This window comes from Mercenaria mercenaria, chromosome 1 (genome assembly GCF_021730395.1).
Source record: "Mercenaria mercenaria strain notata chromosome 1, MADL_Memer_1, whole genome shotgun sequence".
NCBI classification, from domain to species: domain Eukaryota; kingdom Metazoa; phylum Mollusca; class Bivalvia; order Venerida; family Veneridae; genus Mercenaria; species Mercenaria mercenaria.
In genome coordinates this window covers 88,533,840-88,561,610 of record NC_069361.1, presented here as the reverse complement: position 1 = coordinate 88,561,610, position 27,771 = coordinate 88,533,840, and the positions used below count along the sequence as shown (strand labels likewise).

Sequence of the window (27,771 nt, the reverse complement as noted above, 5' to 3'; positions counted from 1 at the left end):
AATACAAGCACAGGAAAAATGTTCAACATAAGTGTGTGATTTCTTTTTTATAACGACTAGGTTCGTGTCTTTACTGACCAAAAGCTATGTCGTCTTTTTGTAATATGGAAACGATCAAGCATCTTCCCAGTACTGAATGTTCTCTTATAGCATTGGAACAATTCTCTATTTCCCTCTATGTCTGCCATGTTTATTGAAATACCTGATGAAATCTTGCGAGAGAAGTATCAGTCATTGATATATGACGACAGTCAAACACATTTAATTATTTAATTCCTCAAACAAAAGGATCTTCTGAATGATTCTCTGATCCAGTCCCCGGCTTGAAAGTTGTTTAACCTTAAGTCTGCTGGCGGCAAGTGATTCTGCCTTTGCGACCAGTGCAGACCAAGATCAATCTGCACATCTGTGCAGGCTAATCATGGTCTGCACTGTTCCCTATTCAGTAAATTTTCATTGAACACCCCTTCAAATAATATATGATACTGCCCAAATCGAATGATGGACCAGTTCATTTTAGAAATTTAGCAGGCTAAAGGTTTAAACAGACAAACATGAACTTCCAGACAGGAAAGTACAGCCACTTGTCGCATCAAACAGGGAGTCCTTTAATTTAGCCTTTTCATATAAGAAAGTATGCAGGGTGGAACGAACTGAGAGTCGTTTAATACAGACAGCCTTTTAATTCGGATGTCACGAAGACAGTCTAGACTGTAGATAGTTGTCAACAAAATATCAAGAAGGAAACTTGACACTAAATATTATAGTAACTTGCTTCCTGTTCAGGAAGAAAAATCTTTTTCTGAATTGTTTCATTTTTAGGAACATGGTATCTAATTGGGAAGCAGGGAAAACTCATAAATTAATTTCTCAAATGTGAAGTTCCCCTACTGATAAATAAAACATTACTACCAGTATGAAATAAATATTTTTTTTTTCAGTTTACATCCATATTTACTACTGGTATGTCACAAATTTTACTACATATTTAACAGACTGAATGGCTGCTTAAGAAATGAATTATACTTGAAAAAGAAAACCTATTTGAATAATGCATGATTCATGTTTTGTTTTCTTTTTCTTTAAGGCATCGCCACAGTCACAACTCAATAGCAGTTTATATTTTCAGGCAATCTGACTAAAGTACTTGATCTTCTAAATGAAGATCTGAGAACGACCCATTCACATTCGTCTTCTGTAGATTTTGGATTTCCAGTATTGCTATTTTTATTTTATCCAATTAGAGGACTTGTTCGAATGTCAAAGGGTAAGAAAAATGTGCAGTCATTCCAGGGCTCGAACCCGGGACCCCTCGCTTACAAAGCAAGTGGCGCACTGACTGAGCTACACGGCTATCGAATACACTACGACATAAGAATTGTAATTATCAAAAGTCAAGGCTACAGGTAGATTTGCAAGATGTTGTAAGTTAGGCTCTGACTGACTAGCGAAAGGGTCGTCAAAACGAGGCCATGAATTGGTCGTTCTCAGATCCTATGCGTAGTGTAATAGGAGATGTACTTGAGTCAGATTGTATTTTCAGGCCAAGCATTTTTCTCTTGGAAGTTGCACTAAAGCCTTAACAGTTGGTCAAATTATCAACAACATAGAAGCATATGATGATTTATAGTACATACCCCGCTTGTAAAATGTTTGAGTCTCGTTTAGATGTTAGTTAGTTTACCCCAAAATATTGAAATCTTACAGGCAGTTAAACTCCATTTTAACACATATTACAAAGACAAAATTTAGTTCTTTTTGAAGTACAATATGTAGATCTATACTACAAAATCTTATAGAATTTTTGTCGAAATTGTTCCTGGTTATTGCATTAGACACAAAAAGACAACCCCATGTAAATTTAATTCAAAATGTTGTTGGTACATGTAGTACTGACCACAGGCTAGCCAGGTAAACCAGTACACATCGATTGTTCATTGCAACACTACACTAACTCTACTGATTTATCTAGGGAGATAAGATAGTTTTTCATTAAACAGTCAACCTGTAATATCACCAGTCCTGTTTATATACCTGTAAATTATGTGCCAACAGATAAAACAAATTGGATAAATTGATGGTGTTTGGATTTTTGTGTATAATTCATTAACCACCTAAAATTTTAAATAAATTCCCTAAGACTTTGTTCTTCACGGTCTGCTTTACAATTGGCTGTAATTATTTTTTACATGTATTGAATATAATTGAGTTTGACTACATGTAAAATTGCAAAATTTTGTCATTTTGGCCAGAGAAAAATATTGAACAAGTGAATGAAGTATTGCCATGCAATACAAAGTCCCCTACTGGAAGGCACCTAATTTTTTCTACTGCAGTATAACATAATGAACTGATATCTGTCAATGATGTATAAACAATATTGTACTACATATACAATATGTTATAACATTATAACAACACACTTGGATTAAAATGTGCATATATAAAAACCCACAGTTGTTTTCATATTGAATTTTTTGGGCTGATTATAAAAATGTTATCATGTAAGTTATTTATAGTAACAACAAAGGGAAATTAATCTTTAAAAAAAAAAAAAAATAAATAAAATAATAATAATAATATAAGTCCACAAGAAACTCTTTACCAGGTAGGGATAGGTCAAAATACACCTAAAAATTGGATGTAACATGCATGCTGTACCACAGAAAAGTGGTCTCGATTTTTCTCTACCGCCAGTAATAAAAAAGTTACAATAAAATCTATTTATAGTAACAACAAAGGGACGTAATTCTAAAAACAAGGGTGTCTCATGGTGGTGAACATTTGGTCCAAGTTACATCAAAATCCCTCTACGCATGAAGAAGAAATGTCCCGTACAAAGTCATTCTTGAATTTGACCTTTGACCTCTAAATATGACCTTGACCTTAGAGCTAGGGACCTGGTTCTTGCGCATGACATGTTGTCTCATCCAGGGGAATATTTGTGCCAACTGATATCTAAATCCTGCTTTGCATGACAAAGTTAAAGACCGGACAGGAAAAAAATCCTCTTGACCTTTGATCTCAAAGTGTGACCTTGACCTTTAAGCTAGGGTACTGGGTTTGCGCACGACAAGTCGTCTCATCATGGGAAACATTTGTGCCAAGTAATATTAAAATCCCTTCATGGATGGCAGAGTTATGGACGGGACAGGAAAAAAACTCTGTTGACCTTTGACCCCCAATTGTGACCTTGACCTTTGAGCTAGGGGTCCGGGATTTGCGCATGACACGTCGTCTCATCATGGGGAACACTTGTGCTAAGTGATATTAAAATCCCTTAATGAATGTCAGAGTTATGGACCGGACACAAAACAGACCCTGTTCATGCTATGTTAACATTTGACTGCTAAGTGTGACCTTGACCTTTTAGCTAGGGGTCTGAAAGTTGTGCATGACACATCGTCTTATTATGAGGTACATTTGTGCCAAGTAATATTAAAATCCCTTCATAGATGGGAGAGTTATGGACCGGACAGGAAAAAAGCCTTGTTGACCTTTGACCTCCAATTGTGACCTTGACCTTTAAGCTAGGGGTCCAGGTTTTGCACATGACACGTCGTCTCCTCATGGGGAACATTTGTGCCAAGTAATATTAAAATCTCTTCATGGATGGGAGAGTTATGGACCGGACAGGAAAAAAGCCCTGTTGACCTTTGGCCTCCAATTGTGACCTTGACCTTTGAGCTAGGGGTCCGGGATTTGCGCATGACACATTGTCTCATCATGGGGAACATTTGTGCCAAGTAATACTAAAATCCCTTCAAGGATGGGAGAGTTGTGGACCGGACAGGAAAAAAGCCCTGTTGACCTTTGACCTCCTACTGTGACCTTGACCTTTGAGCTAGGGGTCCGGGTTTTGCGCATGACACGTCGTCCCATCATGGGGAACATTTGTGCCAAGTAATATTAAAATCCCTTCATGGATGACAGAGTTATGGACCGGACACGAAATTGCGGACGGACGGAATGACGGAATGACAGAATGACGGAATGACGGAAAGACGGAATGACGGAAAGACGGAATGACGGAAAAGAGCATTCCTATAGTCCCCAAAACTGGTTTTCAACCAGTAGGGGACTAATAAAGGTATAATACAGGTAGTGAAATGCACATCCTTTTACTTGCATATGTTCACATAGGTATTTAGAACATAATTATAACACAAGAGGGCCATGAAGGCCCTGTATCGCTCACCTGACCTATTGACCCAAAGATCATCAAGATCAACATTCTGACCAAGTTTCATTAAGATATGGTCATAATGTGGCCTCTAGGGTGTTAACTAGCTTTTCCTTTTATTTGACCTGGTGACCTAGTTTTTGACCACACATGACCCAGATTCCAACTTGACCTAAAGATTATCAAGGTTAACATTCTGACCAAGTTTCATGAAGATATAGCCATAAATATGGCCTCTAGAGTGTTAACAAGCTTTTCCTTTGATTTGACCTGGTGACCTAGTTTTTCACCAGACCTGACCCAGATTTAAAACTGACCTAAAGATCATCAACATTAACATTCTGACCAAGTTTCATTAAGATATTATCATAAATGTGGCTTACACAGTGTTAAACAGCTTTTCCTTAGATTTGAACTGGTGACCTAGTTTTTGACCCTATCTGACCTAGATTTAAAGTTGACCTAAAGATCATCAAGATTAACATTCTGACCAAGTTTCATTAAGATTCAGTCAAAAATATGGCCTCTAAGTGCTAACTAACTTTTCCTTTGATTTGACCCAGTGACCTAGTTTTTGACCCCACAAGACCCAGATTTGAACCTGACCTAAAGATCATCAAGATTAACCTTCTGACTAAGTTTCATTAAAACAAGACAGTCTGAAAGACAGCTAAATCCCCCGCCACTGCTATGGATAGTGAAAGGGTAAACCTTTGATTTTAGCTGTGACCTTGACCTTGAACTGACATGGCTGACTCATGAATTCTGCACAACGTCTTGATGAGGTGATCATTTGACCCAAGTTTCATGAAAATCCTTCAAGGGGTTTAGGAGATACAGAGCTGAAACCTTTGACCTTCAGTTGTGACCTTGACCTTGAGTTGACTTGGCTGACTCTTGAGTTCTTGATGAGGTGATCATTTGACCCAAGTTTGATTAAAGTCCTTCAAGGTGTTTAGGAGATACAGAGTGGACACAAAATGGAAGGCTCAAACCTTCGACCCTTAGTTGTGACCTTGACCTTGAGCTGGCATGGTTGACCCGTAATTTCTGCACATCGTTTTGATGAGGAAATCATTTTACCCAAGTTTTATAAAATTCCTTCAAGGGGTTTAGGAGATATAGAGCAGACACAAAATGGAAGGCTCAAACCTCTGACCTTCAGTTGTGACCTTGACCTTGAGCCGACATAGCTGACTCATAAGTTCTGCACATCGCCTTGATGAGGTGATCGTTTGACCCAAGTTTGATGAAAATCCTTCAAGGAGTTTAGAAGATATAGAGCAGACACAAAATGGAAGGCTCAAACCTTTGACCCTAAGTTGTGACCTTGACCTTGAGCCGGCATGACTGACTCATGGGTTCTGCACATCGTTTTGATGAGGTGATCATTTGACCCAAGTTTGATAAAATTCCTTCAAGGGGTTTAGGAGATATAGAACGGACACAAAATGGAAGGCTCAAACCTTTGACCTTGAGTTGTGACCTTGACCTTGAGCCGACAAGGCTGACCCATGGGTTCTGCACATCGTCTTGATGAGGTGATCATTTGACCCAAGTTTCATGAAAATCCTTCAAGGAGTTTAGAAGATATAGAGCGGACACAAAATGGAAGGCTCAAAACCTTTGACCCTAAGTTGTGACCTTGACCTTGACCTTGAGCCGGCATGGCTGACTTATGGGTTCTGCACATCGTCTTGATGAGGTGATCATTTGACCCAAGTTTTATAAAATTCCTTCAAGGGGTTTATGAGATATAGAGCGGACACAAAAAGGCAGGCTCAAACATTTGACCTTGAGCTGTGACCTTGACCTTGAACCGACAAGGCTGACTCATGGGTTCTGCACATCGTCTTGATGAGGTGATCATTTGACCCAAGTTTCATGAAAATCCTTCAAGGGGTTTAGGAGATATGGACCGGACACGATTTTGTTACGACGGAAGGATGGACGGATGCAGACCATTCCTACAATCCCTCCGCCACGGCGGGGGATTAATAAAGTCATAAATGTGGCCTCTAGAGTGTTAACAAGCTTTTCCTTTGATTTGACCAAGTGACCTAGTTTTTGACCCCACCTGACCCACATTTGATCTTGACCTAAAGATCATCAAGATTAACATTCTGACCAAGTTTTATTAAGATATGGTCATAAATGTGACCTCTAGAGTGTTAACTAGCTTTTCCTTTGATTTGACCTGGTGACCTTGTTTTTGACCCTGCATGACCCACATTCAAACTGGACCTAAAGATCATCAAGGTTTACATTCTGACCAAGTTTCATGAAGATAGTCATAAATGTGGCCTCTACAGTGTTAACAAGCTTTTCCTTTGATTTGACCTGCTGACCTGGTTTTTGACCCCAGATGACCCAATATTGAACTCGTCCAAACTTTTATTGAGGGTAACATTCTGACCAAGTTTCATTAAGATTGGGCCAAAATTGTGACCTCCAGAGTGTTAACAAGCTTTTCCTTTGGTTTGACCTGGTGACCTAGTTTTTGACCCCAGATGACCCAATATCGAAATTGTCCAAGATTTTATTGAGGGTAACATTCTGACCAAGTTTCATTAAGATTGGGCCAAAATTGTGACCTCTAGAGTGTTAACAGTCAAATTGTTGACGCCGACGGACGACACAGGGCGATCACAAAAGCTCACCTTGAGCACTTCGTGCTCAGGTGAGCTAAAAATTATTGACATCATTGTTACCACTTAGTCATCATTTATTTTTATGAAAATTTGCATGTAAAATATGAGTAAAATGGCCGCTACTGTGGCGATGCCTTAACACTGTTTAATTGATCTTATGTTGCATACTTCTACAGTTATCGATATCTGAAACTAAAAACTGTCAACTAAGGGTGATGGTTGACATCGCGTCACAAAGCAGTCTTTCCACACACAGTTTGGATAAAATGTTCAAACCTTATTTGACGATGTGATGTATGTAAAGGCTTGTATCCTATCAAGTGTTGTAGCTATGGAATGTTCAGTAGAATTCATAGGAACTTGAATGCAGAAGCTGTATAAACCGGAACCTTCATTCAAGGAAATTCACTTTGACATATGAAAGTACCTTTGAAAAACATCAATATGCACATTATGCTATATGCAATGCACCCTAAAAACTAAAGAATAATGACACATTGTGACACTATGCCACAATACAGCGTCTCAAACAACTGGTCAATATTAAGTATTGTAATCTGTGTGGCTACATACAATGCAGACAAAATTACATTATATGGTGAAAAAGATGCATGTTTCACAGAAAATCTCGTGACAAAACAGGGAAGTACCTGTAATAACTATCAATGCTACATATCCAGACAGTTCACTTTCTATTAATTTAGGGAAGATTGAAACATTATTACATTAGCTACAAGAAGATGAAGATGGCCTCCATCCAAACTGATGGTCTCGGTCTGCTGTAATTATATTGAGACAAATGCGTTAACTAAATCATAGTGGCTAATATATCCACCTTGTACTTTCTATACTCCCACATTGTGCCATACCGTAAACATCTAGTGAATAGAATGTCTTTTAATTTTGCTATTTTTCAAATGTTTCCTGTTTTACCGTACAAAATTTCCTATCATTTATTAATTTTGTGTGAGGAAATTAAATTTTTTGGAAAACACAGAAAGAAACTAATTGTTAAGTATAGATTCACAAAGATTAAACCTTCTGATAGTAGGAGAACATTTGTAGAGAGGTAATCACCCACTGAAAGACTGAAATCTATCATTAGAATGGTAATAAATAATTGAGTAGTTAGATTTTACTGTAAATAGAATATGCTGCTAGCCACTACATCACCAATTACCCTTAAAGCTGTGCTGTACATAGATCTTCACTTGCAAACATCATTCTGTGTTTGTTTGACATCATTCTTCTTGTAATTGCATCTCAGTTTTTGCTATACATTTTTAATGCATGGAGTTCTCATGCTTTCTCTCTCATTTAATATCCTCTTCCTGGCTAATTGAGTCACTTCTAATTTATGATCAGTTTTAAGGCTTAAGGAAGTTTATTTCCTTACAGGGAAATTGAGTGTTTCCTAGTTTATTGTTTCTTTAATGGCTTAAATGCAGCTTAAAACACTTTGGAAATTTAGTACTGTAATAACTAAGAATAGGTTTGCATGACTGACTCAATCGAACAAGTTTATCTTACAAGTCCATTCATATTTCATGACTGATTCAATCATACAAATGTATCTTGCAAGTCAATTCTTATTTCTTAAACCTAATCACCTGGTCTCAGTATCTCTGGTTTCAACTACTGTATCACAGAGATAGGCTAGATTCTTGTATTAGGCTAGATTCTTGTATTATCTGAAGTACTCAATAACCACATATCAACCTATCAATCATAGAAGTTTAATGAAGATGATAAATGTTCATTGATAAGTACACTGAGTTCAAGAGATGACTTCTTTATCAGTGCAGATCTTGATAATCAAATGGAGGAAAAAACCAATAAATGAAATATAATCTCAATACAGGGCAATTATTATAATGTATTATTCCATGCCTATTTTCTTTTCAATTAGCGACTCGCATTTGCACCATCTGACTGTCAATTGTATGTCGGTATTGGATACATTATATTCCATATTAGATGGTGCAACTTTTTTTACAAATTTCAATATCAATGAAATGATAAAATCCATTGACCAATAAAAATCTGGGCAAGAAATTCAATGTCAACAAGAGCTCGTCGAACACGAAATGCCCCCCTTGATGCATTCAGTAATTGCACAAGGAACAGAAATTATATGCTCACTGTAAACAAAAATTCTACCATTCTGGTTTAATCTGACCTTGACCTTTAACCTATTAACCTAACAAGAGATTACAGATTGATCTTGGCGCCATCCACTGAGCCATTTTTGAATGTTCCAAATTTCAATACTAGCTCAAGGTCAAAATCAAGGTCCAATTTCATTTAGGTACAAAACAATGTGTATGTGGTCCAAATTTGAAAGCGGTGGCTTGAAAAATGTGAAAGCAGGTCACTAGATCAATTTCAAGGTAAAGTTCATTTCGGTAGACAGAACTATGCATGTGCTTCAAATTTGGAGGCTGTAGCTTGAGAAATGTGAAAGTAGGTAATAGATAAAAATCAATGTAAAATTTCAATTCAGAACACAAAAATATGCATGCAGTCCAAATTTGAAGCATGTACCTTCAAAAATGTGAAACTAGGTCACTAGGTCAATCTCATGATCAAAGTTCATGTCGGTACACAAAACTATGCATGTGGTTCAAATTTGAAGGCTGTAGCTTGAGAAATGTGAAAGTAGGTCACTAGGTCAAAATCAAGGTCAAATTTTATTTCAGAACACAAAACTATGCAAGTGGTCCAAATTTGAAGCCTGTACCTTCAGAAATGTGAAACTAGGTCAGTAGGTCAATGTCAGGATCAAAGTTCATTTCAGTACACAAAACTATGCTTGTGGTCCAAATTTGAAGGCTGTAGCTTGAGAAATGTGAAAGTAGGTCACTAGGTCAAAATCAAGGTCAAATTTTATTTTGGAACAAAAAACTATGCATGTGGTCCAAATTTGAAGCCTGTACCTTCAAAAATGTGACAGTAGGTCACTAGGTCAATAACAAGGTCAAAGTTTTTTTCAGTACACAAACATATGCATGTCGTCCAAATTTGAAGGCTGTAGGTACAGAAATGTGAAAGTAGGTCACTAGGTCAAGATCAAGGTCAACTCATGTCAAGGTTCATCTTGCCACTCAAAACTATACATGTGGTCCAAATTTGAATGATGTAAGTTATGGACATGAAGATTCTAAGTTTTTCCCTATATAAGTCTATATGAACCATTTGACCTCTGAGGCAGGGCCATATTTGACCCAAGAGGAATAACTTGAACAAACTTGGTAGAGAACCACTAAATGATGCTACATTACAAAATACCAAAGCCACAGACTTTGTGGTTTGGACAAGATTTTCAATTTTTTTCCTATATAAGTCTATATAAACCATGTGACCCTAGGGGTGGGGCCATATTTGTCCCCAGGGAAATAATCTGAACAATCTTGGTAGAGGACCACTAGATTTTGCTACATACCAAATATCAAAGCCCTAGGCCCTATGGTTTTGGACAAGAAGATCAGAAACCATTTAACTGTTCCTAGCCAATGTGACCTTGACCTCTGACCTAATGACCTCAAAATCAATAGGGGTCATCTGCTGGTCATGGCCAACCTAACAATCAATTTTCTTGACACTAGGCCCAAGCGTTCTTGAGTTATTGCCTGGAAACCATTTTACTGTTCCTGGTCACTGTGACCTTGACCTTTGACATACTGACCTCAAAATCAATAGGGGTCACCTGCTGGTCATGATTAAACTCCCTATCAACTTTCTTGACCCTAGGCCTAAGCGTTCTTGAGTTATCATCCGGAAACTGTTTTACTGTTCAGGGTCACTGTGACCTTGACCTTTAACATACTGACCTCAAAATCAATAGGGGTCATCCGCTGGTCATTACCAACCTCCCTATCAACTTTCATGATCCTAGGCCCAAGTGTTCTTGAGATATCATCCAGAAACCGTTTTACTATTCAGGGTCACTGTGACCTTGACCTTTGACATTCAGACCTCAAAATCAATAGGGGTCATCTGCTGGTGATGACCAACCTCCCTATCAACTTTCGTGACCCTTGGCCCAAGCGTTCTTGAGATATCATCCGGAAACCGTTTTACTGTTCAGGGTCACTGTGACCTTGACCTTTGACATACAGACCTCAAAATCGATAGGGGTCATCTGCTTGTGATGACCAACCTCCCTATCAACTTTCGTGACCCTTGGCCCAAGCGTTCTTGAATTATCATCCGGAAACCGTTTTACTGTTCAGGGTCACTGTGACCTTGACCTTTAACATACTGACCTCAAAATCAATAGGGGTCATCCAATTGTCATTACCAACCTCCCTATCAACTTTCATGATCCTAGGCCCAAGTGTTCTTGAGTTATCATTCGGAAACCGTTTTACTATTCAGGGTCAATGTGACCTTGACCTTTGACATACAGACCTCAAAATCAATAGGGGTTATTTGCTGGTGATGACCAACCTCCCTATCAACTTTCATGATCCTGGGCCTAAGCGTTCTTGAGTTATCATCCGGAAACGGATAGGTCTACATTCCGACCGACCGACAGACCTACCGACCGACCCACGGACATCTGCAAAACAATATACCCCTCCTTTTTCAAAGGGGGGCATAATAAACGCTTGACTTTTTGTTATATTTATATTTAAGTTTTCAATATCACTGATTTCGATCACCTGGAATATATAGAGGATATCTTACACAAGTGAACACCAGATGCAATATTTTTACAAATGGCATTAAGCTGCCAGTGAAAATGTAAGATATGGTGTTCATGAGTGAAAGATATTTTTATCTTACATGTAAAAGAAACAAATTTTCTTTTTACTTCATGTTTTGACTAAATTTACTGTTTTTATAGTTTCGTACCAGTGAAAAATATTTTTGACTTTTTTCTCTGTGAAAATACCAGATATATTTCACTCTAATATTCCGTTAATTCACTGAAAAACATGTAATAAAGAGGGAATCCTGCATGTCTGTCATTTTGTCATTTTTACACAGAAGAATAAGCACAGAATAAAAAAAAAAAAAAACATTTTCCTGTACAATACCCGATATATTTGGACTTGTAACCATCTGAAAACCAAACTGGACTTACCTAGAGGCTCATTCAGTTTTTCGAATGGGTACTTGTCCAAATATATAATTATATACATAAATATATATCACTTTCCTGTAGGTAAGCAGGACAATATAACAAGTCACACTATGATGATGGAAAAACTAAAATGTTATGGAAACTGATCTCACTTTTCAGAGCCTCACATATATAGCAGTTACTATGGCCTACTTCGGTTGAGGTGAGAACCATTACTATGCCGACCAGCTGTAGCAACAGACATGAATGTGTGGACTTGTTATGTGTATAAGACCCTGCCCTCAGGCACAATCAGACCAGTGTTTGTATTTTCCTGGTCGTCCTCATATCTTACCTGAAATCTGTAGTAGGTATTATCACATTTCACAGTAAGAACATGGTCATCTATAGGGAAGAAATATCCATGAGAGGACATCAGGTGGGCTAAATGGAGGGCTTCCACTGAAATACATAAATACAGTATCACAGTAAGAATATAGTTGTCTTTTGATGATATAACTTATGATATATATGATATACATTAACAATACCTCAGAGTATAGAGTTTGTATTATAGTAATAACCTTTAATTTAGCAAATTTTACTTCATCCCAGACTACGAAGGTTGCAAACTTTTCATACTGAATGCACTGTAGTAATTTACCTTAAACTTAGAAATCAAGTGATACTTTATTTATATTACTGACACAAGATTTATTTATGATTTATATAGTGATCAATTTTCACAAATTTAAGTTTGCAAATAAAAAAACAATGTTACTTGTTATCATTACACCAGATTTATATAGCACCCTTTTCATGATAAATTGCAATACACCAGAAAGTGGAGCTATGCTACCATAAAAGAAGAAAAGAAGAAAAAACACATTTAAAGGCACTTTGTTTGTTGTGTGTTACTCATGTCGGATCGTATGAAAAATTGGTTACAAAACAGAACATTTTAAATTAAAACTCTGCCGAAAATTATTCTGCTGGATCCTATGAATGTTTAAGATATTGATTCAACAGCTTGTATATTATATTAAAGCAGTTCAAATGAAAACATTACTTCACATACATAATTTCAGCAATGGATTTAATTCGGTGTTATTGAATTAAACTTCAAATGTAGCTCAAATAAAACTACTGCAAAAATTAGCACATAATTATACAGTAAGACATTCTATCAAAAAAAGTTTTCTAATCAATCAGAATCAATGATGGTGATACACTTCAGTTTTCATTTTCTTGCATACCCTGATTTTGTCAGATATAATTTCTCTTCTTCAAGTATATATGCATTGATAGTGAAATATTCTCATTATAATTTTGGCAGACTTTCATTCACTACAATTTCAAAAATTTGTACTGCCTTCACTTGTGCTATCTATCGTTACACAGAGTGATTTTTGTGGCACCCTTTATCTTTAAAACATTACAACTCGTTGAATAACCTGTCTACCTGCAAGGCCTCCATTTATCTATTAAAACATTAACACACTCTGTTGAATAACCTGTCTTTCACCTCAAGGCCCATCTTTAATCTTTAAGCAAGACCAATTAAACTTCCATTGAAAACCTGTCTACTGCAAGGCCATGTTACCAGTGTTTTATGGTACAGATGAATTCAAATTCAACATCTGACTGTTGTTAACAATGATTATTGGAACCTACCTTGATCATCTACATCTAAATTCTTCATCATCCAAAATATAAGGTCTTGCCTTAAAATAACAAATCCACATGATAATGTCAGCTTACAGTCTGGAACATAAGCATTAGAATATCCAAGTCAAATAAAGTAATCCTGAATATATAGTCCACAAAGGTTAGCTCAGGAACAAATTTGTCATTACTGGATATACAAGAAATTATATAACTGTCAGATATGTAAGCAGTAAGGTTCATAATGAAAGCTTCAAAGTCTTAGACTTTCATGTGGTTTAACTGCTGTTATTATATGACATAAATGCTGTAAAAAAGCTTGCAGTGCTGCACAATACTGTAATGATAATTCTTTTTATGAAGAGCATGACACTGAAAGTTACCTGTAAAAACACTTGGCACTTTGGACATGAAGCTTTTTACAGTTCTAACTGGTACCCCAGTAGCTTCATCCTGCATTCTGTCAACAATACCTTCCATCTGAAATATACACATATTTTACCAGCTGAAAAACACATAATTATATTCTCTTAGTCTGAAATACACATATATTTTACAATCTGAAATACACATATTTTTTTAGTCTAAAATACACATATATTTTACAATCCGAAATACACATATATTTTACCATCTGAAATATACATATATCTTTTAGTCTGAAATACACATATACTTTACAATCTGAAAAACACACACATATTTTACAATCTGAAATACATCCATATTATGCCATCTGAAATACATGAATATTTTACCATCAGAAATACCACTGGCGCCAGATCAGAAAGAAAATGCCTCTGTACATGTTATACCCTACCCCTAGGTATTCTATAAGAACCATGGTCATGAACGGGAAAGTGCACTAACCCGTTTCAATCGTACATTTCTCAACTTAAACGCGCAGTTCGGTGAATGGGTACCTAGTATATTGAACAAGCGATAATTTATCTTCCATCGTGCACCAGTCACATTGTCTCAATATTCCATATTACTGAGATTATCCACATATTGTATGCTTTCGTCAACGTTACAGAAAAAACTTGCTTGAACTTCCCTAATGAACATCCGGTCTAGAGGTCACGGCAGTGCGCACATGTTTGGCGAAACGTAAACAAACAAAAACAGATTTTAAAAAAATCACAATTTTACACTAAAACTCGAAATGATGAATGAAATTCATCTTGTATATGATCTTTAATTTGAAATCGTACATTGGTCTGCATCTGTTCTGTATAGTTTATTCATTTTGCACACTTTGCTGCATTTTCACATTTTAGCGAACACGTGTAGTAAAATGACGATTGACATACATTTTTACAACAGCCAATCAGAATGGTTTTGTAATCTAGAACGGAACTTCACCAGGGAAGTTCAAGCAAGTTTTTTGTGTAATGTTGAAATTACTATAAACTACGCGTTGTTTTTCTAAGATAAGATGTATTCAAAAAAGTGACTGGTACACAATGGAAGATAAATTACCACTTGTTTGATATCCATAGTACACATTTACCCCACTGCGTGTTTTAGGTATGAAATGCGCGATTGAAACGGGTTAGTATATTTTCCCGTTCACGACCATGGTTCTTATAGAATACCTAGGGGTAGGGTATAACATGTACAGAGGCATTTTCTTTCTGATCTGGCGCCAGTGAGAAATACAAGCAAATTTTACCATCTAAAACACACACATCAGTACAGATTGCTTTTAGAAGTTGTTTAAAGGGACATATGTATTTCTATTTTTGACTGTATGGCCCCTATTTGAACAAAGTTGGGAGAGGACATTATAATGAATTATAATGATACTGTAGACCAAATTTGATGAAGATCCATCAATCAGTTCATGAGAAATTGTTTAAAGATTTTTTTTTATTTTTAGCTAAGTTCTCCAACTTGATTAAATTCAGAGAGGATTTTGCCAGGATATCACAAGCCAAGTTATGTGTAAATCTGACCAGTAGTTTCAGATGGAAAGATGTAAATTATGGCTGATGGATGAAGGATGGTGGACCATCTACTTGTACTAGTAGCTCACTTTGAACCTTCGTTTCAGGTGAGCTTAACATGTGAAAAAGAACAAAAAGTTTTATTTTCAAAATATTCATGACAGAGTTATGCTTCTTCTGCTCTGCCTTTCTGTTAATTGTCATCTAGCACTGTGTAAAGTCAAAATGATTACCTTTTGGTGGTTCATAGTTATTGCTTAAAAGCTACTGAAAATTATTACAAACAAGAGGGCCAAGATGGCCCTAGGTCGATCACCTGAGAAACACACCATAACAGTGTAAACATATGTGACTTAGTGATTTAATGGAAACAAATATTCTGGCCAATTTTCGTTAGGATTGGACCAAAAATGTGGTTTCTTGAGTTTAAACAAGTATTTTCTTTGATATGACCTAGTGATCTACTTTTTGAACCCAGATAACCTATATTTTAAACTTGACCTAGAATTAATCAAGGCAATCATTCTGACCAAATTTCATAAAGATCAATTGAAAAATACAGCCTCTATCGCATCCACAATGTTTTTCCTTGATTTGACCTAGTGACCTACTTTTTGATCTGTGATGACCCATATTCAAACTCGACCAGGATTTCTTCAAGGCAATCATTCTGACTTAATTTCATGAAGATCAATTGAAAATACAGCCTCTATCGCATACACAATGTTTTTCTTTGATTTGACCTAGTGACCTTCTTTTTGACCCCAGATGACCCATATTCAAACTCAGCCTAAATTTCATCAAGGCAAACATTCTGATTTAATTTCATAAGGTCAATTGAGAAATACAGCCTCTATAGCATACACAAGGTTTTTCTTTGATTTGACCTAGTGACCTATGTTTTGACCCTAGATGAACCATATTCAAAATCGACCTAGATTTCATCAAGGCAATCATTCTGACCAAATTTCATGAAGATCAATTGAAAAATACAGCCTCAATCGCATACACAAGGTTTTTCTTTGATTTGACCTAGTGACCTAGTTTTTGATCCCAGATGACCCATTTTCGAACTCGGCCTAGATTTCATCAAGGTTATCATTCTGACCAAATTTCATAAAGATCAGTTGAAAAATACAGCCTCTATCGCATCCACAAGCTAAATGTTGACAGGCGACAGACAGACGACAGATGCCGGACATCAAGCGATCACAATTGCTCAGGTGAGCTAAAAAGGCACATATCTTTATCTTTATTCAGGACAGAGGTATGGTAACTGTGTCTTATAATTCCTCTTAATGATATGTATCATTGAACCAAGTTATATTAAAATCATTTTAAAAGAATTAATGTCATTCTCACGGAACAGTGATTCCAAATGTACAACATCCCCCAGCCACTCACCCAAATAACGTTTGGTGGAGGTATAAAAATATATATCTTCAAATTTCTCTGTTTAAAAAGGCCTCTAAATATTATTGGGAAGAAGATCTATGGAATGATTATCAACCTTTAAAATAGTTTTTATTCAATATTACACTAATAAATAACAAACAAAATACAACTGATAACACTTAAACTTAGCCTTTATCCTGCTAAATTTCTAAAATGGACTGGTCCATAATTCAGTTTGGGAAGTACCACTTTTTATTCAAAGGGGTGTTCAATGAAAATTTTCTGACTAAATAGTGAACAGTGCAAACCAAAAACCACATCCGTGCCGGCTGATCTTGGTCTGCACTGGTCGCAAAGGCAGAATCAACTGCCGCCAGCACACTAAAAGTTAGAATTCAATGTCAACTACATATCCCATGCAAGAACCTGTTCCCTGGAATAAGACCTAGAATCAATCAACATATACCACTTAAAAGTTTCAAAATGTCTTATTTACTGTGTAACTGCCAAAAAAAGAAAGCTGGAAGTCAGTGCAGACAGTGCATTTCAACCCACATCAATACAAACAGATAATACAATCTCTGAATGGAACTCATTTACAGAAATTAAATCTTTTAAATTTCACCTTTCTGTACATCAAATGCTGTACATGCTTTTGTTAAATTGAATTACTCCTTGAATATTTAGTCACAAATAAATTTAATCAAAAGAAAAAAAATGCTTTATGTATCTTTATTACTGGATCCATTTGTGAATATCATGGACACTTCCTGTATCCAGAAGCTGCCATTGGCATTGGTCAAGTTCGTTTTTAAGCCTTGAATTGAGAAACTTTATCAAAAACATGCCTGACCATGATACAATACCCATATGTTTTTACACGGCTCATATTATTTCTTTTCAGTGCTCTTGCATGAAAGTCTTACATGCTTTTCTGCCTCATGTACAATACCAATGTACCATCTTCAAGTCCTCAATTATGTTTTTAGGGCTAATTTAACTTGTAAATATGAACTTCAGCAGCTGACATAGTTGCACATTATTAAATAAGTACTCCATGTTAACAAATCAGTTTGTTTCCTTCACTGGAAAAATATATACTGGTTTTCAATGAATGTCTCTTGTTGCTGAAAAGGTGTATGGCAGTTTAATGGCATTCTTTACACTGAAAAAATCCCCTTCCTTGCTTGTAACACACCAGTATACCTCCCTTTACTTGAAAAAAATATATAACCACATGCTGGGAACACACGAATATACCTCCCATTCCTTGCTAGGAACATACCTGTATACCTCCCTCTACTGGAAGCAAACCAGTACACCTCCACATTCTGGGAACAAACCAGTATATATCCACATCCTGGGAACACACCAGTATACCTCTCCTTCCTTGCTGGGAACATACCTGTATACCTCCCTCTACTGGAAGCAAACCAGTACACCTCCACATTCTGGGAACACACAAGTATATATCCACATCCTGGGAACACACCCATCTTTGCAGGAAAGACCAATATATATCCATTTGCTGGGGACACACCAGTATACCTCCCCTTCCTTGCAGGGAACATACCGTAATACCTCCCTTTGCTGAAATCAAATCAGTACCCCTCCACATGCTGGGAATACACTTGTTTGGAACACACCAGTATACTACCTTTGCTGAAATACAGTATACTTCCACAAGCCAGTGTACTGCCCCTTACTGGGAACACATCTGTATACCTCCCTTTGCTGAATAAACACCAATACCCTCTGACTGGGAACACACAAATATACAACCCTCTGCTTGGGTATACACCAATATCATTTTGCTGGGAACACAGCAGTTTACTCCCTTTCCTTGAAACAACCAGTTTACCTCCCTTTTCTGGAAACACACCAGTATACATCCACTTGCTGGGAACACACAAATATACCCTGGCTGGGAACACACAAGTATACCTCCCTTTGCTGGAAACACACCAATACCACCTAGCCGGGAACACGCCAGTATACCTCCCTTTGCTGGAAACACACCAATATCTTCTTGCTGGGAACACACCCATATACCTCCCTTTGCTGGAAACACACCAATATCCTCTTGCTGGGAACACACCAGTTTACCTCCAGTTTCTAGAAACACACCAGTACACATCCACTTGCTGGGAACACACCAATATCCCCTGACTGGGAACACACCAGTATACCTCCCTTTGCTGGAAACACACCGATATCTGCTTGCTAGGAACACACCAGTTAACCCCCCTTTTTTCCTGGAAACACACCAGTATACATCCACTTGCTGGGAACACATTAATATCCCCTGGCTAGGAACACATCAGTATAACTCCCTTTGCTGGAAACATACTATTACCCACTAGCTGGATACACACCAGTATATCTTCCTTTGCTGGGAACACACCAATATCCCATGGCTGGTAACACACCAGTATACCTCTACTTGCTGGGAACACACCAATATCCTATGGCTGGTAACACACCAGTATACCTCTACTTGCTGGGAACACACCAATATCCCATGGCTAGGAACACACAAGTATACCTCCCTTTGCTGGAAACACAATATTACCCCCTAGCTGGGAACACACCAGTATATCTCCCTTTGCTGGGAACACACCAATATCCCATGGCTGGTAACACACCAGTATACCTCTACTTGCTGGGAACACACCAATATAGCTCCATTTGCTGGAATCACACTAATACCCCTAAGTGGGAACACACCAGTACAGCTCCCTTTTCCAGAAACACACCAATATCCTCTTGCTGGGAACACACCAGTTTACCTGCCTTTTCTGGTCAGACACACCAGTATACCTCCACTTGCTGGGAACAACCAATATCCCTGGCTGGAAACACACCATATACCTCAACTGCTGGGAACAACCATACTCCCTGGCTGAAACACACCATATACCTCCACTTGCTGGAACATACCTATATTCCTGGCTGGAACACACCTGTATACCTCCACTTGCTGGGAACAAACCAATATCCCCTGGCTGGAAACACACCAGTATACCTCAACTTGCTGGGAACAAACCAATATCCCCTGGCTGGAAACACACCAGTATACCTCCACTTGCTGGGAACATACCAATATCCCCTGGCTGGAAACACACCTGTATACCTCCACTTGCTGGGAACAAACCAATATCCCCTGGCTGGAAACACACCAGTATACCTCAACTTGCTGGGAACAAACCAATATACCTCAACTGGCTTGGAACAAACCAATATCCCCTGGCTGGAAAAACACCTGTATACCTCAACTTACTGGGAACAAACCAATATCCCCTGGCTGGAAACACACCAGTATACCTCAACTTGCTGGGAACAAACCAATATCCCCTGGCTGGAAACACACCTGTATACCTCCACTTGCTGGGAACAAACCAATATCCCCTGGCTGGAAACACACCAGTATACCTCAACTTGCTGGGAACAAACCAATATCGCCTGGCTGGAAACACACCAGTATACCTCAACTTGCTGAGAACAAACCAATATCGCCTGGCTGGAAACACACCAGTATACCTCAACTTGCTGGTAACATACCAATATCCCCTGGCTGGAAACACACCAGTATGCCTCCACTTGCTGGGAACAAACCAATATCCCCTGGCTGGAAACACACCAGTATACCTCCACTTGCTGGGAACATACCAATATCCCCTGGCTGGAAACACACCTGTATACCTCCACTTGCTGGGAACAAACCAATATCCCCTGGCTGGAAACACACCAGTATACCTCCACTTGCTGGGAACAAACCAATATCCCCTGGCTGGAAACACACCTGTATACCTCCACTTGCTGGGAACAAACCAATATCCCCTGGCTGGAAACACACCAGTATACCTCAACTTGCTGGGAACAAACCAATATACCTCAACTTGCTGGGAACAAACCAATATCCCCTGGCTGGAAACACACCTGTATACCTCCACTTGCTGGGAACAAACCAATATCCCCTGGCTGGAAACACACCAGTATACCTCAACTTGCTGGGAACAAACCAATATCCCCTGGCTGGAAACACACCAGTATACCTCAACTTGCTGGGAACAAACCAATATCCCCTGGCTGGAAACACACCAGTATACCTCCACTTGCTGGGAACAAACCAATATCCCCTGGCTGGAAACACACCAGTATACCTCAACTTGCTGGGAACAAACCAATATCACCTGGCTGGAAACACACCAGTATGCCTCCACTTGCTGGGAACAAACCAATATCGCCTGGCTGGAAACACACCAGTATGCCTCCACTTGCCGGGAACAAACCAATATCCCCTGGCTGGAAACACACCAGTATGCCTCCACTTGCCGGGAACAAACCAATATCCCCTGGCTAGAAACACACCAGTATACCTCAACTTGCCGGGAACAAACCAATATCCCCTGGCTGGAAACACACCAGTATACCTCCACTTGCCGGGAACAAACCAATATCCCCTGGCTGGAAACACACCAGTATACCTCAACTTGCTGGGAAAGACAGATACAGAATGATAGCCCCCTTGTAATGAATGTATGTCTGAATGGTAATACCCTTAACAGATGGGTAACTCCTTATTTTTAATAGAGAGTATCATAGAAGTAACACTTTACACTAGAAAGTAACCCCTTATACTGATTGTGTATAAGAATGGTAATACATGTAACCCTTTTCTTAGACAGAATCAGAAGGGTAAACTCCTATAATATATTGATATACAATATCAGAAGCTGTAACTGACACATTGGTATAAGTAAACTGGCATAATAGTGTAAGAGGAAAACAACACTGAACACTGAACCTAGTATTTCTCCTAATACTCTATCAATAAAAGAAGAAAATGGCACTGAACTAAATATCTACACTAGACATACTGATAGGGAGTATCAGAAGAGTCAGTGTGTTCAATACAGTGTCCCCCTTATATTGATAATATATGGTGTAAGAATAGTAATTGTAGGGGTCTTGTGGCTGTGTGGTTAAGGTGATTGAATTCGAATCACTTGCCCCTCCCTGATGTGTGTTCAAAATGTAAGAAAGCTATCCAGCTGGCTTAAAGAAGTTCAGTGGTTTTACCAAGATGCCTGTTCAATGCCTGAAATTATGCCTAGAGAAATACCTTGTGTCTTCCTCCACCTCCACAAGCTTGAGAAGTCTCTATAAGACCTAAATTGTGTCAGTGTGACTCTTAACTTCTAATTGTGACCAATGACATTATTCCCTTATATTGATAGGGAGTATCAGAAAACTAGTTATGTGTTCTCCGTAATTTACACAAATATCAGAAGAGTAACTGTGTGCAATACCTTTTACCCTAAGGAGTATACATGTTCCACCTTCAACGATTACCATTTCCCTGTATTTATTAAATGTAACTGAGTATATTATGCACAATGTCACTGTACATAATATTGATACTGTATAATCATATGCAAATACTTGCCAAGACAATTACAGGATGCTCAAATACTTTCAGCAAACAATGGCAGCTCTTCTGTGTACATGAGTACTTCAAAAGCAGAAAATATTCTGATGAAAGAGATGAAAGGCTAACTGATTGATACATGACACACATTACGATGGTCCCAAAAAAAAATCTTACACAAGTTGATCACCCAATGAATGTTAAAACATTTCTTGGTTTCCACTGCTAGATGGTATTTTCTTGAGATCTCTGATTTATTTGTTGCTTGAATCATACAGACACAAAATCAATATTCACATGGCTTTATATTGACATCTACATTTTGATTTGTAGGAAAGGAAAAGGCCTGTTCTACTGCCGCTGAATTATCTCATTTGTTACAGCAAAATTGTTTACATTTTTGTACTATACTGAATGTATTTCTCAGCCTGTATTGTCTTATGAGTCAGGTTTTATAAAACTATGACGCTGGTCAACCTAGAAAATTGGCATACTGGTCAGCCTAGAACATTACTGGAAATAGACGAATATTAGACTGGACACTATAAATATATCTTGCTGGGATGTACTGGTATCATAACTAGTGTACCAGCTGGGATTGGGCACCTCATGGTGGCCCACAGAGTACTCCCCACCCACACCCATCCTCTTCTCTTTGACCAGAATAACCTGATCTGAAATACAACAGATTTTTACTGTGTGTAGCTGGTTGTTCATTATCACCTTGACCTCTGGTATCTTGCATGCCTAAAAGGTGTTATTTTCTTGGTACCTTTAATCAAATCAAAGCCTAAAATAACTAGACTTTTTCTGAAAAAAGCTCACATACTCCTGTTCCAATTTACTTTTTCAAGTAGTAAAAATAGTATGTAAATTGTGTACTTAAAAGTTAATCGACCCCAATTGCAAAGAACTGTTTCAGGGTGTTAATTGTTAAAATGTATTTGATACGAATTGTTTGATACTTCAAATCGGCAAATAAACACTTGCATTGAAACAGATTTATGACAGACACTGACTGATGTCAAACTTCGCGGACTTCAGAGAATAGCTGACGGCAATTATTTGGACTCGTATTCTTGCCAAATGACGGACAGGTAGAGATGCCTAGCTACAAGAAACTCGAATGCGATTGGGTAATATATCAAAGTGGGCATACCTGTATTTGACTGGCATGTGTCAAAGCTATATTTGATTGACATGTCATATCATTTGACAGCCATAAAATCAGCGATATCATTTCGGCCGTTTTGCAGATGTAATTTCGCTGTTTCTTAAATGCATTTTATTATATACAAAATAGGATTTTAAAATAATGTTATTTTCAAGTTTTACATTTTATAAAACAAGTCTGCAAAGTCTCGAATAATCTCAGTACTTTTCTTGACATATTTTCACCATAAATTGGTTATTCAAATGTATTTTATTATACATAAAAATGTATTTTAAAATACTTTATTTTATTTTGTTGAGTAACACTGGCAAATATCGTCAAATTTCGGCTGTTTTGTAGACGTAAATTAACCGTTTCTAATTAATTTAAATGCGTTTAATATGAAAATTATAATTCAAGTATAAGCTGATTATACATTTTAACATTAATGAATGAAGTCTGCATTTAAACAAAAAAAATTGGCAATTTCTACCATTTTATTTTTCACAAAACACAGAATGTTCGAGAAAATAATGCATTTCTACAAATTTTTGACACTGTAGATATAAATAAAACGACCGCGTCTTATATGACGGTCAGCTCAAAAGACCCCAGATTGCAAGTCCAATGTTATGGTGTGTCTTATAAGCAAGTGCGCCTTATATGCGAGAATGTGTTTGCTCTGTATTTAAAAGCATTTTCCTGCTAAATAGTGTAGAATAGTGCAGTTAGACATTCTGGCAAACATTACTTTGTAGCATGTTACAAATTAGTGTTCTTAAAGGGAACATCATTACATGCTCACAAACATGATTTGTGCATGATACTTGTTATTGCCTTTTATTATTATGGAAAGACATAAATATAATATTCTTTTTATCACATTTTAGCTTTTTCAAACACTTACTTCTCCTGTAGTTAAAACCATGTCAACTCAAAGCTTTATTTCACTTGCATAATATCATATTTCACTTCCACAACATCAAAAATGTGATAAACGTATTTATTTGTAGGAAATCAACAAGTATGAGTTGAATGACTTTTCAGAAACAGAAGAATCACTGGTAAACGCAGACTAAAAATTCTACATTTTTGAATCTAGGGTTTTCTGTCATCCTCTGGATTCGTTAGCTACATCCTGTCAGTGGAAATCTGTATACAGACTGTTTTCATAACATTTAATTTGGATGTTAGTACCAGGGCCAGTGTTTACTATAGCAACAAGAATCAGCAACAATCTCTAGGCTGTGATACATGGCTACATGGTGGGATCCAGCATAATTAAAACATCACATCACAGCATTCCTGACCCATACCAAACAGAGAATTTAGAAAGCCATCAATCACTGGCATTTAATACAATCTTACAGCAGTGCTTGTAGCAGTATTCCATGGCTGGAGATATTGGGAGCAATTTTCCAATAGGAGTAGAAAGATGGAAGCTGAGGAAATCAATCCTCGGAACTATCTCCAGCTGTATATCATAACATGTCTGTATCTCACAGAAAGAGATCCTAGCCTCTCGGGCCTGATAAAACTGTCACTAGCCATAAATTAAACAATTTATTCTTGTTTGTATACCACTACAAGTAAAAAATTGCTTTGATCAGTGAAGGTAGATCTGCATGAAGTCAGAATTGGCACTTAAACAGAACTCTGGCCAACAGATGAATTCAAGCATAGTTTAAGAGCCTTTCTTTTTATTCTATGAGGCATGAAGAAACTCACTTACAGCAAGGTTCCTATAGATATGCTATACCTAAATGTCTGTGATATAAAAAAAAGTACCAAGATGTTTTCACACCATTTTCTAAAATGTAGTATTTCATCATTGTCCTAAAGGTAAAATACAAATGCAGAGTGCAATGGTTTACAATGCAGGTGGGCTTGATGGGTGGGCTAATTTGCTATAAGGATTGTATAGGTAACAAAATCTATTCTGCCAACACCTGTACAATGTGAGACTTTTCAAGTTGTTGTCTGTTTGACAATGTTTGGATATTTTCTATCAACAAAACATGAATTAATAAGGACCATTTAGCAATAACACCATGAAGATGTGCACATTTTATGGAAGAATCTTCTGTATGTTTCAATGTTATGGCGAATTAGTTAAATGAGGAGCCAGACAAAATTTCCGACATCCTGAAAAAGTTAAACCAGCGAACCAATCAATTTCTTAGAACTTTAACAGCTTACAGAATGCTAGGAAATGTAAGTAAAGGGTCTAAACACCAATTTGTTAGATAGCAATACATTAATAAAGTTTGTTGGAAAATGCAGGAATCTGTTACTGAAGATACACAAATGGATGGACAAATGTTTCTATATAGTCTGACAAGGCTTGATGAATGAATAAAACTGGCCAACAATATTTTGGGAGAACTACCAAAATGAAATGGACTTCGCATATTTTGCCAGAAGAATATTAGATTATATAGGGAAACATTGGGAATGACAAATAAAAATGAATATTCTATAGTGCCAACAGCAAGAACAAACGAAGCAGTCTCCAGGGGCAACAGTAAAACATTCAACTGGAACTCCATATTAAAATTACAGTATACCAATAACAAAATTCCAGTGTGAAAACTTAAATCTTTGCAATCTTGGGGAACAGGCAATGAGTAAGAATGACTTGACCAAAACAGTTTAAATTAAATTAAATACAGTAATAATGCAACGTGCACTCTGTGTAGTTCTATAAATACTCTGCACCTTGGGAGTAAAAAAACAAAACCAGAGGGGAATATTTTGATTTTGTAAATTGGGAAGTCATTTATTTCTATAGAATCAATAGTCTGGTGTGCTTTTTTAGGACATTGTGTTCTATAAATGAGACTTTAATGTGTTAATTAGCAGTCCTGCATCGATTTGAGAGAAACACTTTCCATAGCGCTGTATTTGGTAACAGAAATACAATAACCTGAGAGGTCTTTACAAACACTTCTTAATTTGTCTCTCCTATAATTATTATGAGACGTAATTAAAAGCAAATAAAAGACAATGAGAGAAATGGAATTCTTGAGTAATTCACATGTGTTTTCATCTTAATCCAACTTAATGAATGGACCAGTTTTAGTATAATCAATTAAAATTTGAATATGCTTTCTTGCAATGACGTAAAACCTTTATGGTTTAATTGCAGTCATTTTAGAAATTATCAACTGATTTCTCTTCTCATTGTTACATAAAGTGTAAACCTATTTATGTGGCATCGATTGTGGAGAAAATTCTGACAACTTATGTAAATTGCACTTGACGACTGCTTCCAGGATTTCCGACATAAACATGTGTCAGTTAGGAACAGCGGCGACCAAGATAGTCTGCTTCTTTCTCCTGAGCAAAAGTGGGCCATGAATTGCTCACCTGAGTGTACTGTTGTAAGGTATTGGACATACAAAAAAATAATTTATGAGAATTCATCCCAATTTTACAAGAGGCTACTATATTTTATCACTCTACAGCATAGATGGTGCATTTTCAATGTTTAGGTTCTTCATTTTTTAGCTCCTCATACACACATCAACAAAATTAATGTAACCATGGTCTCCATTCAAGATGACTAACCTAAAAAAACCTTCAATTTTATGGAGCTGCAAATTAAACTTTCTTGAATCATTGCAAAAAACCAGTTACAACAAGAGGACCATGATGGTCCTGAATCGCTCACCTATCCCCACATGACCCAGTGTTGAACTGAGTATGACGTCGTTATTTCTATTATTTGACAAAGTGACCTAGTTTTTCAGCACATGTGACCTAGATATCATCAAGATAAAAAATTCTGACCAATTTTCATGAAGATCCATTGAAAAATATGGCCTCTAGAGAGGTCACAAGGTTTTTCTATTATTTGACCTAATGACCTAGTTTTTGAAGGCACGTGACCCACTTTTAAACTTGACCTAGATATCATCAAGGTGAACATTCTCACCAATTTTCATGAAGATCTCGTGAAAAATATGGCCTCTAGAAAGGTCACAAGGTTTTTCTATTTTTCGACCTACTGACCTAGTTTTTGATGGCACATGACCCAGTTACGAACCTGACCTAGATATCATCAAGCTGAACAGTCTCACCAATTTTCATGAAGATCTCATGAAAAATATGGCCTCTAGAGAGGTCACAAGGTTTTTCTAGTTTTAGACCTACTGACCTAGTTTTTGACCCCACGTGACCCAGTTTCGAACCTGACCTAGATATCATCAAGATGAACCTTCTGACCAATATTCATGAAGATCTCATGAAAAATATGGCCTCTAGAGAGGTCACA

The 27,771-nt window shown here is 37.3% G+C and overlaps 1 protein-coding gene across 4 annotated transcripts in view; it reads right to left on the bottom strand.

Annotated features, from left to right (window-relative positions):
* LOC123564532 (regulator of G-protein signaling 7-like) overlaps positions 1 to 27,771 on the bottom strand; it is a 116,478-nt gene that overhangs the window by 49,693 nt on the left and 39,014 nt on the right. For all 4 annotated transcript variants that reach the window (XM_053516596.1, XM_053516588.1, XM_053516604.1 and 1 more), the window contains exons 3-5: positions 13,951 to 14,047; positions 13,577 to 13,627; positions 12,258 to 12,364 (exon numbers count right to left, since the gene is read on the bottom strand). In XM_053516596.1, the coding sequence (XP_053372571.1) occupies positions 12,258 to 12,364; positions 13,577 to 13,627; positions 13,951 to 14,047 (255 nt within the window). The remainder of the gene's footprint in view (positions 1 to 12,257; positions 12,365 to 13,576; positions 13,628 to 13,950; positions 14,048 to 27,771) is intronic.